The 12,622-nt window shown below is 43.1% G+C and overlaps 5 protein-coding genes across 5 annotated transcripts; 3 read left to right on the forward strand and 2 right to left on the reverse strand.

Moving 5' to 3' along the window:
- Positions 1-61: 61 nt before the first annotated feature.
- EAE97_004516 (uncharacterized protein) lies at positions 62-853 on the forward strand (the record flags this gene model as incomplete). Its single annotated transcript, XM_038875028.1, has 2 exons — positions 62-382; positions 464-853. 2 exons carry the CDS (start codon positions 62-64, stop codon positions 851-853), a joined length of 711 nt encoding a protein of 236 aa, XP_038734472.1.
- Positions 854-963: 110 nt separating this feature from the next.
- Positions 964-2,151, forward strand: EAE97_004517 (uncharacterized protein; the record flags this gene model as incomplete). The annotated part of the gene is made up of 4 exons (XM_038875029.1): positions 964-1,357; positions 1,421-1,563; positions 1,617-1,855; positions 2,037-2,151. 4 exons carry the CDS (start codon positions 964-966, stop codon positions 2,149-2,151), a joined length of 891 nt encoding a protein of 296 aa, XP_038734473.1.
- Positions 2,152-5,335: 3,184 nt separating this feature from the next.
- On the forward strand, positions 5,336-6,696 carry EAE97_004518 (uncharacterized protein; the record flags this gene model as incomplete). The annotated part of the gene is made up of 3 exons (XM_038875030.1): positions 5,336-5,456; positions 5,768-6,522; positions 6,577-6,696. The coding sequence occupies 3 exons, from the start codon at positions 5,336-5,338 to the stop codon at positions 6,694-6,696; spliced, it is 996 nt and encodes a 331-aa protein (XP_038734474.1).
- A 1,107-nt stretch (positions 6,697-7,803) lies between these two features.
- EAE97_004519 (uncharacterized protein) lies at positions 7,804-9,030 on the reverse strand (the record flags this gene model as incomplete). The annotated part of the gene is made up of 1 exon (XM_038875031.1): positions 7,804-9,030. One exon carries the CDS (start codon positions 9,028-9,030, stop codon positions 7,804-7,806), a length of 1,227 nt encoding a protein of 408 aa, XP_038734475.1.
- Positions 9,031-9,900: 870 nt separating this feature from the next.
- EAE97_004520 (uncharacterized protein) lies at positions 9,901-12,195 on the reverse strand (the record flags this gene model as incomplete). The annotated part of the gene is made up of 4 exons (XM_038875032.1): positions 11,767-12,195; positions 10,714-11,703; positions 10,509-10,651; positions 9,901-10,434 (listed from the first exon to the last, which is right to left on the reverse strand). Exons 2-4 carry the CDS (start codon positions 11,645-11,647, stop codon positions 9,901-9,903), a joined length of 1,611 nt encoding a protein of 536 aa, XP_038734476.1. The 5' UTR covers positions 11,648-11,703; positions 11,767-12,195.
- Positions 12,196-12,622: the final 427 nt, after the last annotated feature.

Raw genomic sequence — 12,622 nt, forward strand, 5'->3', positions numbered from 1 at the left:
TATGAAATAAGAAATTCTAAGAATCAACTCAATCTTTCCCTTGGTATTTTGTGAACAAGAGATGTCGAGCAAGGATAACGTATACAGTTTTGAGCTTTGCAAGCGCAGAGGGATCAAGAATAGGCCGCATTCAATCATTACCGACTTCAAGCTGTTGAAGGATATGGCAGTAAAGAAAAATATTGCAGCACGAAGTAAAGAAACAAGGCAGAAAACTCAAGGGGCCCCTTCGAAACGTCTAAGTGAAGAGGATACTCAGCAACACGCCATACCTCATCAAATATATACCTACGACCAATTACTACAAAATTATCGAAACTTCTTCCTAACTGGACCATTGATGAGGTGCTTAGATGCCGACAAAAACATCGACGAAAGACTGGTAGGTACATTCGTTCCCGATTTCATAGCAAAGAGTAACTCTTTTGGGCTGATCCGACTAACCTCTGTGTCCATGATCTAGGGAAACGAACTTCTTATGAGATTACGGGAAGAAGTACTAAGAAGACCACCAAGTAAACGACCCCGACCTGGTATACAAATGACTTTTGACGATTATCGCAAAGAACTTCAAATCAGAGCATTTTGGGACAACGTTAGGCTGCAACTTCAAACTAATGAAGAGGACGAGGATATCAATGAGAGCAAATCAAAGACTGTCTCTGAAGATTCCATAAACAAAGAATTGGTGGATCATGTGAAATCCAAAGCCCGAGGACTTCGTTCTTTGAAATTAGTAACGAAGATATATGGACGTCGTGATGATGCGAGATTTAGTACATGGCAAGGAGCAACGGGAAGTGTACATGGCCTTCGCTCCAACAAATTAGCGGCACGACCCCAGAAATCTTAGCTTCAGAGGGTCTCGGCAAGTTCCGACATCCTCGACCAATTCAACACGTATTGTTCGAGCGTACCGCATATAATCTTCAACATTGAACATTCAAACTACAGTCATACAATATGGATCCATTCTCAGCAGAAGGCGAGCTTCTCAACTTGCACAATCATTTTCACCAAGGCCAATTTCGAGAAGCCATTGATTTCGATACCAGTGCGCTTTCTCCAGAGAACGCACTCCCGGCGCGGGTTATATCACTAAGAGCTCAAATTGCACTCGGGCAAGCTGAAGATGTTCTCGCAGATGTACAAGGAGAAGATGCCGTTGAATTGAAAGCTGTCGGAGCTCTAGCCGTGTTCGTGAGCGAGGATGAAGATAGGGGCGTCCAGATGATCACGAAATTGGCGGAGGACTCGAGCGACAATGCGACAGTGCAGGTATTGGGCGGGACAGTTCTACAAGCTGCGGGAAAGAGCGAGGAAGCTTTACAACTGCTGGGATTGCACCAGGGTAATCGTAAGTACTATACACTTTAGAGCCACTCTATAGTCGCAGAGGGGGGCTAACGATGGGGATTAGTTGAGGCGGTGGCTCTTATTGTTCAAATCCATCTAGAACAAAACCGTACCGATTTAGCTATCAAGGAAGTTCAACAAGCTAGAAGATGGGCTCAAGATAGTCTGTTGGTTAACTTGGCAGAGTCCTGGGTGGGACTTAGAGTTGTAGGTTTCCTCGAGTCTAGTATCTAAAGTATTTTTTACTAACATCACCCAAGGGCGGAGAGAAATACCAGCAAGCATTCTATGTCTTCGAAGAACTCGCACAAGCTCCATCAACATCCTCAACACAAAGTCTTGTCGCGCAAGCAATCGCAGAAATACACCTAGGAAGATTGGAGGAAGCAGAAGCAGCATTAGATCAAGCTTTCAACAAGGACCCCGAGAATACGGAAGTCCTTGCAAACAAAGTCGTCTTGAACACAATCTCAGGAAAGGATTCCAGTGATTTGTTAAGGTATGTGTATTTTTCTTATAGCCACTGCTTTCGTTCCGAATTAATCATAGAGGTTGGACATTGGATTTGTGCTATAATCTTCTTGAATCTTATCTCTCAGAATCATTGGAACGGCAATCCAAGGTTTAGCTTATGTTTGAACCACTTTGCAATGTTAATTTTACTGACATTTGTCGTTTAGTTCATTAGGAAGTACATCACCAGAACACGCATTCTTGAAGGACTTGGAGGAGAAGAGCTCCCTTTTCGACCAAGCTGCCACGAAATACTCTCCCAAGGTCGCAGCCGCATACTAGACCATAGTTTCGTAGTAGTAGTAGTAGTAGTAGTAGTAGTAGTAGTAGTAGTAGTAGACACAAAAATCTTTTAGGGCGTTGGGGGAATTCATGTCGTTGTTTAGCGAGGTATTAGAACAATGGTCTCTTGTTTATCGCATGTTGAGATGGTTTATGCGAGAGGGCATGACAACTCCATCTATGATCAAGTACCCGGTTGATGGCTATGGCTGATTTCCTAGGCTGCTCATAGTGGTCAGCAGCATGGGAAAGGAAAGGGTGTCAATATTGAAACAGCGCAAGCAGACCAAGAGAGAGAAATATGATGAATATCAATAATCTACCTACCCAGATGATCAAACTTGATCGCATCGCATCAAAATGTACTGTAGATCGCTAGGCGTATGTGAATTTTCCTGTATGTATGTATGTATGTATGTACTCGTATAATTTATTTTGATTTGATTATCACGTGGTAATATATCGCGAGCTTGTCTTGTCTTGTCTTGTTCATCAAGCAGATAGATAGATAGATACGTTGGATGCAATCTAATCAGCATCAGAATCAAAATCAGAAGATCTACCAGTACCAGTAGATCTTCAAAGATTAATAACAAACACACTTTCTATTCCAAGTCCCAAGTTCCAAGTCCCAAGTTCCAAGTTCCAACGTCTCTAACATAGAAAGATAAAGAAAGAAAAAAGAAAAAAGAAAAAGAAAAAGACAAAAGAAAAAAAGGAACAAGTAAGAAAAATCTATCTACGGGAGAGGAAAAAAAAAATCTCACGATAACCTCATTTTTAGCAATATGTAGTTACTCAAGTTTTTTTTTTCTTCTTCAGTTCTTGGGGGGTTATTTACGTAATCATTGTACTTTTCCTCGTACGTACTACGAAGTACGGAGTATCGGTATAGAAGAATGAATTTGATGTCTACCTGGGTTGGTATCTGCATTGTGACATCATTTTATTGCATTTCATTTCATTTCATTTCATTTCATTGCATTTCGTTTCATGGCGTCTGGTATGGTGGTGGAAAAATGGAAGCGAATCGTGTACCCTATTTGTCTTTCCCATACATGTGGAGGAGTACCTAGTACCTGGTACCTAGTATAGTCAACTGCAGATTAGTTGGGGAATTGGAAAGGAAGAGTCTAATAAGAGAGCACATGGCCTTTTGAGCTTGCAGAAACAAATCAATCATGTTACCCGTTCCTGATTGCTCGAGTGGTGAAATATGCAAAATGATGATTTGGATACCTACTTATTTCCATCCATCCAGCCAGCCAGCCAGCCAGCCAATGATGCGAAAACGTGCATGCAGCATTCGAGTACAGAGTTAGCATGTGGCTCACTCCCCGCGTCAGTATATCGGTGAGCAGTTAGTTCAGGTTGTCTCAGCAATGCGATGCGCAGTAGGTACATACAGTACAGTAAGCAATGCAATGCATGCGGGAAAAGCGAGGACAGGAGAGAAGAGGAAGCGTGGGAGCAGTGTAAGCGCTTGGCTTGGATGATGAGATGGATCGTGGCTTGATATTCTCCGTGAGGAATACATAGTATACCTAAGTGTGAGTGTGTGAGTGAGAGTGTCTGAGATCAGCCTATTTGTTCGTTGTTTCAATCCGTGCATATGCATGTGTATGTGTGTGTGTGTGTGTGTATTTTACGGAGTTTCTAGGTATGTTTTTTTTAATTTACACTCAGCCCAGTGCTCATTGCTAAGTACTCAGTGCTCATCAGTATGTATGTGCAATGGAATCCCTTGAAACAAATTCTGACACGGTTCGGGACTTCCTTTTTTGTAACGCAAGGTGCATAGGTAGGTATGGATGTTCTGGTACCTAGTCAGTGGTAGATGAGAATCTTGAGTGCATGGAAAGTCGATTGGTTGGTTGGTTGGTTGGTTGGTTGGTTGGTTGGTTTTGTGTGTGTTACTGGGGTAGCGAGTCTAGATGTATGATATCATTAGGTAGATATGTAGTGTAGTGTAGTGTAGTGTAGTGTAGTGTACTGAACTGTACTGAACTGTACTGAACTGTACTCTGCGTTTTCTTCACCTCACCTCACGGACTGCACAATGAAACAATAAATGATAGATACCATACCTGAGTAGGTAGGTAAGTACGATGAATCATAAATCATCCTTAATTAGCATTGTGAAAATTTCACTCGAGTCAAAAAGAATCAAAAACACCATTTCTATCCAATCACAATCAAGAATCACATGGCAATTAAATTCAATGTAAACTCTACGACACGTCCTCGTAGATCCTTTCGTATCTTCAAGAACATTCTTTCTGTCCGTTCCTTCGCACCCACGTATCGTATCTGATTCCACGCTTATACCCTCCCCCTTCCACGCACGCACTGCCCCTCAGCCCCTCTATTCCATTGCCCCACCAAGGTTCCAGATACCAAGATCGAATTTGTCCTCCAGACATCGATATCTCGTTTTCCAAAGTTGGAAAACTCATAATATGGAGAGTTTCGTCCATGTGATTGGTGGGCAACTTTTCCCAAGAGACACCTACCAGGAGAAAACTCACGACATGCGTCCCTAGCATTATCGTGAGAATTTGATCCACGAGTGTTAACATATCTTTGTTGAGATGCATTTGCATCATGTAGTATGGAGTCATTGTTTAGGATGGATGGACATGGAGATGGAAATGGAAATGGAAATGGAGATAGTATTGGAGAACATGAAAATTATCACGAATTCGATGGAAGAAAAATAAAGGAATAGTTTCACATCAATGAATATAAAAATTAGGAACCGCCCTCGACTTCATTTTCTCTTTTTGCTATATTCAATCAAATCATTCCATTCCATTCAGTTAGGCCATCTACAAATAAAATACCAACACCAACATCTCAACGGCGTTTAAACATTCCAACTCCAGCATTCAACAAAGGTCCATATATATATATATATATCAACATTTCATCCCGCTCTCCGCCTTTCCTCCAACTTTGAAGTTTGAACCCATATTTCTTATCCTTCCTTGTCTGCATCACTGCATCACTGCATCACTTCAATCGTTCATCGAGATACCATACATATTACATATCTTATCAATCAATCAAAAATTCGTTCTCGACCTTTCCGTGCCTACCTAGCTCAAACTTGGCTCACTAGCGTTCTCCCCCTGATACTCACATATTTATTTATTTACCTCTTCATCCTTTCTTTCTTTTCAGAATGCCTTCTGCAATCACACCACCAACTCTCAGTACCAATTTGGCAGTTAAGAAAACAAGTTACGCTCGCACACAAGATCCAGATATGTTGAACTGCAAGAGAAAGATCGTTTGCTTTTCGGGTATGTATTTCCCTTTTTCGATACACATATACTCTATCCGGATGAGAAACGGGTACACCCAAAGAATACACTTCTCAATTGATTTGATATCATGTCGTTCAATCAATATCTCGTATTCCAAATTATATGAATATATTCAGAAGACTTGATTTGTTACAAATTCAACGTCTTTTGTTATATATTTTATTGGATATTGATTTTGTGATGTGACATCAAAATATCATTGTTTCGGTATATTTGGGTACACTGCTTTTTGTCTGTGTGAAGATATAAAATATATCCAGATAAGAAAACTAACATCTCCACTCCAGATTTCGATGGCACAATCTTCATGCAAGATACCGGGCACGTCCTTTTCGATTCATACGGATGCGGAGAAGAACGTCGTCAGATCCTCGATGAACAAATTAAAACCGGTGAACGTTCTTTCCGTGATGTTTCAGAAGAGATGTGGGGATCTCTCCGCGTCCCATTCGAAGATGGTTTTGCCGTAATGGAGAAAACTCTCGAGATTGATCCTGATTTCCAAAAATTCCATCGCTTCTGTATTGATAACAACATTCCTTTCAATGTTATCAGTGCGGGTTTGAAGCCGGTGTTGCGAAAAGTATTGGATAAGTTCTTGGGAGAGGAGGAAAGTAAGAGAATTCAAATCGTGGCAAATGAGGCAGAGATTAGTGAGGATGGAAGTCTGTGGAAGCCAGTTTGGAGACACGACACTGAGTTGGGTCACGACAAGGCACTATCCATTACTGAAGCAAGAGAACTTGCTCAATTGGAATGTGAAGATGGAACTATCCCATTGATTGTATTCATTGGTGATGGAGTTTCTGATTTACCTGCTGCGAGACAAGCAGATGTTTTATTTGCAAGAAGAGGTTTGAGATTGGAGGAGTATTGTGTGGAACATAAGATCCCTTATATTCCATTCGATACTTTTGCCGATATTCAAAAGGAAGTGGAGAAGATTGCTGAGGAGGATCAAGCAAAGACTGGTGGTGCAGGCAAGCCAGCAAGATTCAATCCAAGAGCCAACTTGTGGAGAAGAGTTTCAAGTCAGAACGCTGTAAGTTTTTCTCATTCTTGGTCAATACTTCTTAATACTAACATTACATTCAAGGTTCCTTCATATGTTGCTGCTACTCCCACAAAGGAAGAAAAGATGTTCTTGTGGCCAGAATCTTTCTCTGAGCTTAAAGAAAATATACCAGCTTCAATCACTGAAGAGGTTGGCGCTTAAGATGGAAGATGGATAACTGTTATCATCTTCCATCAGCTATATCTTTATTCATTGCATTTTTGTTTCTTTTCACAAGTTGCATGGCGTTGAGGTACAGGCATTAATTAGCCAGCCGGTCGGGATATCATTTTTTGGTGGATTTATATATAAGGTGGTTCAAAAGAACTATTGGTTCGGGATATTATTGCGAATAGATATATAGATTAGTTGCAATAGATATTTGTTCTCGTATGAAATGTTTTGTTACTTTTGGTGTTTGTGAATATATTGGTATGAGATGGTAGTACGTCAATTTGGACTGTTCCTTTACTCTTTAATGTTTGTAGATATGTTATTATGATAGTAAAGAGTGATTGACACAATGAAGGTTATCTTTTCACTTTTTATTATTTGTGAATACATTTGTTGATATAGATTATTCCTAATTTCTTTACTGTTTGTGAATATATTGGTTTAAAATGGTGGTATGTTGATGCTGTCTATTTTTTCACTCTTTGATATTTATAGATATATTGGTATGATGAGATGGTAGTACCTCAATCTTACCATACTCGGGTCTCCGAAAACAAGTTCATGTCGACCTTGTGCTTGCTACAACTTCCACATTACTGGGTACCCTCCACCCAATCCCGCGCAGCCACCCTCCTACACTCCTCCCAAACCCTCAACTGCGCCGCCACTTCCCCCAGCCTGCCAAGTACCTCACGATTCCCCCTCACAAACCCCAACCTCACATACGGAATACCCGTCTCCTCACAAAATTCCCTCACATACTTCTGCGCCGTGCGCAAATTATGTCGCGGCAGCCTCGGACACAAATGATGCACGACCTGGAATTGTAAACCCCCGTGTAGGAAATCCATCCCGGGCGGACACTCCACGTCCATGGTTGTACGCACCATTTTCATCGCAAACGGTTCCCGGACTCCCAGATCCGCAGTCGACATGGCGAAATGGCTGAGCGTTAACTGCACGTGCAGCGGCGCCGTGATCATATGCGAGATTAGGAGGAATGCTATACGGGACGACCATGTAGGAATACGCAAGTAGAGCGTTTGATAGCCGAACCAGTACCAAAAAAATATCTGGCCTGCTATTTCGAGGTGGTCAGTGCCACCATGCTGGCCCTTTACGAGGTGCCTGGTTAGGACTCAGCAGGTAGGACGATGCTAATACGTAGAGATTGAATCTTCCGAGCAGGAGAATGGGATAGTAGAGATAAGTTTGATATTTGACGAAAAAGCGGGATGGGGTATTGAATTCCATCGCGCGATTGTAGTAACTCGAATACAAAGAGGAGAAGAAACGATGCGAAATGGCGAAGAAGGGTAAATGTGCAATGTCCGGATCGTGTTCGGGGGAATTGGTCGCGATGTGGTGGATATTGTGATTGCGCTTCCACCAGCCGATGGAGAGCCCGCCGAGGAAGTTCGCAAGCAGGATCCCGGTGCAGTTGTCGATGTGGAAGGAGTGCGTTATCCCCATGTGTCCGGCGTCGTGCGCGGTAAAGACGAGTTGGTGCCAGAAGAGTCTGAGGGAGAGGGCGGAGGGAATAAAGTAGGAGGATTGTAGGAATTTCCAGAAGAGTGTGAAGAGCAGGATGTAGCGCAGTACGTCGATGCCGTAGGATCGGTATGGACAGTTGTATAGTCCTGCGGAGCGCAGTTCTTGATCCAGGAGTCGATATTGGGAGATAATCGCATCTTGGGTTTTGCGGTCCAGAGAGGGGTATTTGGAGAGATCGGTGGATATGGCGTGTGCTGTTAGGACTTCTAGGGATGTGAGGGGTGGGTTTTCTGGGTCTTTTTCCTTTCCTGTTTTCGTTTTCGTGTCTATCGAGCATAAGGATGAAGATGAAGATGAAGACGATGATGAAGCGTGAGAAATCTGTATCTCAGCAGCTGTACGTCTCCACCGCACTTTCTCTCCCTTCCCCATTTTTTCCGCATCGCAACCCCTCAATCCCAATATTCCATCCCCCAGAACCCTCAATTTACCTCCCCTATCTCCCCCCTCCTCTCCCTCTCCCTCTCCCTCACCCCCCCACATCCCCATCCCCAAGCCCTCCCACCCCCCCTCAATCCTCCCCACCACATATTTCCGCATCCGCTCCCTCGCCTCTTCCGAATGCAACGCATTAATCTCATCCGTCGCATCGCGACTAACCATATGCAGAATTGATTTTTCGCCTCCGGGGTGGAAAGGTAGCCATGCGTCGGCTTTGATGACGCAGTTATTGAGGATGAATATTTTGTGATCTTTTGCAATCAGGGACTTGATTTCAGGGCGGGAGATGAGGCGGTGTTGGGAGGGGACGGGGATGGGAATGGGCATTTTTGAAGGTTTGGGAGGTTGGGATGCTGGGACGCTTGATGAGAGATGGAGGGATTTGGATGAGGGATGAGGGATTGAGATTGTTGATGGGTGGTTGAACAGTTGGAGGTGCGGAATTGGTTGTGCTGGTACTTCACTCGTGGAAAGCGTGTACAGTGTATGTAGTGTATCTATATTATACCTTATTCCTTATCCTTTATTCCTTCCACTTTCCACTTTCCCAGACTCAATATCGATATCAACATCAATATCAATATCAGAGAGAGGTGAACGATGTATGAAATTTTCTGTCTGCGTGTGAGAAGTGGTTGTAAACTGTCAGCTGTATATCCCTTAACCATCTATTAATTATCTTTGCTTCTTCCCGATGTCGGGGAGTGGTGTATTGTATTATATTGTATTGTATCGTATTGTGATCGTTTCATCATGCTGTATCGTATCATATCATATCACATCATATCATAAATGCAAAGGATAAACAGGAATAAGAAAGGCTAAATAACAAACAACAAATGACAACCTTGGAAGTGATAAATCAACAACATACGTGTATATCAATACCAACAGTTGGGCAGTTGGGGTATGGGAGTTGGATTCAGGGGTGTGATTCGCTAGCCTGTGTTTTCGCGTGTACCTTGCATACCTAGGTATATACTCGTAAGATTGGGGGCTGGTTTGATTTGGGAATAGATGGGGGAGGAAAGAAGGAATGAATGAAAGACGGGTATTTGTTGGGGGAGTAGATATATATGGTGAGTGCAATGGACATGATAAATGTGAATTTATTGGTATTATACTGATACGGTGGGATTATAATACAAAAACAAGGGACATCACCTCCTCGTATAAGCTAAAAGACATCTGATGGCGTCAAAGTCTATTAGCATATTCTTGATCCTCTCCCTCACACGCATCTACAACCTCATCACCACTACCCTCATCCTCTCCAACAAACCGCCACACCTTTCCCATATCACAAACCCCACTCCCTCCATTTCCGATCCCCATCCCCATATCCCTCTCCCCCTCCCCCTGCCCCTGCCTCTCCCACCCCAACCTCCTCACCACCCCCCCAACCCACGCACAAACCGCCTCCACCAAGCCCTCCACCTCCACCCCCGTCTGCGCCGCATGCACAATAATCCTCAACTTTGCCATCCCCTGCTTAACCTTATACCGCACGGGAAACACCGCAAACCCATTCTCCTCCAACGAAAACGCCAATTCCTTACCATGCACATCTCGAGTCCAGAGCGGAATCAACTGTGTCTGCAACGCGCGTTGTTCCCAGGAATCGCATAGGGGGATGGAGATGATTCCAAGTTTGTTGGCAAGAGGCCAGATGGGGTGCGAGGTTATTTTTTGGAAGAAGAGTGTTGCGAGGTGTTGGATGTTGGCTCGTCCCTATTTTTAATGCGTTAGTTTCTGATGAGGATTGTGTTTTGAGACAGAAAGGGATACAAGGAAAAAAGACCCACGGCTTCAGTCTCAGGTTGTGGTAGTAAAGAGTATCCAGCTCGAATCGCAGCAACTTGATGGAAAGCCGGTCCTGCCGTAACCACCGTCGAACGAGAAAAGTTCACCAATGCATTCTTGACAGTGTGACTACCGAGTATCACACCTTCGGTACATTATCAGTCTTGGAGATATCGCAACGGGAGCCGAAAGAGAGAGATCACTTACCTCCTATTGATCCGAACGCTTTACCGAATGTATGAGTTTTGATAGCGATTTCCGAATCCAGATTCAAGGCATTCACATATCCTAACCCTCTCTCGCCCACTACACCTATACTATGCGCTTCGTCAACGATAAATTGTGCATTACCGTGTGAAAATATCTCTTTTGCTACCTGCACCAGTTCTTTCAGAGGAGACATATCCCCTTCAATACTATAGAAACTCTCCACGACAATCAGAACGCACTTTTTTCCCTGTTTGATGAGGGGCTGTGAATCCGACAAGAATGTTAAAGCCTGACGAAATGCATCGACGTCATTATGAGCGAAAGATATTTGTATAGTAGCAAGCGAACGCGACATTCCATCCACAATACTCGGATGAACAAACTCATCATAAACAATAGCATCCCCAGATTGTGGAATCGCTTCAAAAGTCGCACAATTAGCATTGCACCCCGAGCCTACAACAAGCGCCGCTTCGACGCCATGATAATCGGCAATTTCCTGCTCCACTGTTTCAATATAATCATAATTACCATCCGCTAAGCGAGAACCTCCAGCTCCGAGTTGTACATTGGGATTTCGAGCTAATTCTTCATCAAAAGCTTTGCGTAATCTTCCGCTGGCACCGAAGGAAAGAGAATCGTTGGAGAAGAAATCTATGGTTTCTCCTTTGGCCCACGTGTTTTTGAGTAGAGTGTGTAGATCATGATTTTGTCTTCGGATATCGAGAGCTTGCTCCAAGTTGCGATAGAAGACTGATGCATCACACATAGTATGAGCGCGGGGCTTTTGACTGGCTATCCAGCGATTGAAGTTGGGATTAGAAGGAGACATTGAAAGATTGTGATGAATGTTGATCGTAATGAAATTTTTTATTACGAAAAAGGAAGACACATCAATTGTATATAAACAAATCGGAAGTCTATAATACATGTGATATTGTAATGGAAAGGCATACTAAGCCAGGCATGTTCTTGTGATGACTGCGCCTGATTAATAGTACTCATGTTAACTTGATTGGAGCCCCGAGAGATAGATTTATTGAGACGCACTCTGATATTCCTAAAAGGATGATGATAGTATCCGAGCAGCCTGTAAATGGACAATCTGTCAGCCTTACCACCCCTTAAAACCGACTTTCTACACCACTACAGCCCTGTAGATCACTTTATGACTTCAAAACCTTCAGCCGCCAACAGCCAACGTATTGTATATCTTTATCCAGTCAATAGATACAAAGTACAATATGAAGCGAGGCAGATCACATTATTATACCACCAACTGTCAGCCAACACCCAATACTGAACAGGGATGTCATGTGCCCTTGGAGAATCCGGTGAGGATATCGGTCCCGGAACAAGATATAAATTCGGTAAGTGCTTACTTTACTATTCGGCACAGCACGAATCTGCAAATCATATTCACTGAAGATGGAGTACCAACATATACCAACATTCAAGTAGAAAGCACTTGCTTTGAAGTAGTTCTTGACTAAACGCCCTGGAACGGTGTGATATGGCATGGTTGTTAAGTTTAGAACTTTTAAATTGGATCGCAGAGGATCTCGATATATCCGCGCATTCAATTGAACGCACAATAACGCACAATAACGCACTTGCATTCCTTCAAGATAAATAGATAACAGTTGCCCCGATTCTAATATAAATGTGACAATTTCGAAGCCACTGATCTTATTCACATGCTCGCGATCAATCAAAGCATTGCCCGAGAACATGGTAGTGCTTGGTAAGACGGATGAATTTTATCTGTGATACACACCTGAATTCCCCTTACTCTATCGTGCAACAATCGGTTAGAGTCGCCTAATCATAGCGTCATGGAACGGACAACAAGTAGTGGCCACTGTGCAAGACCTTTTTCTGCTTATATGGATTAGAGCCTTGTTAC

Source organism: Botrytis byssoidea (genome assembly GCF_014898295.1).
Source record: "Botrytis byssoidea strain MUCL 94 chromosome Unknown BBYS_007, whole genome shotgun sequence".
Taxonomy (NCBI): Eukaryota; Fungi; Ascomycota; class Leotiomycetes; order Helotiales; family Sclerotiniaceae; genus Botrytis; species Botrytis byssoidea.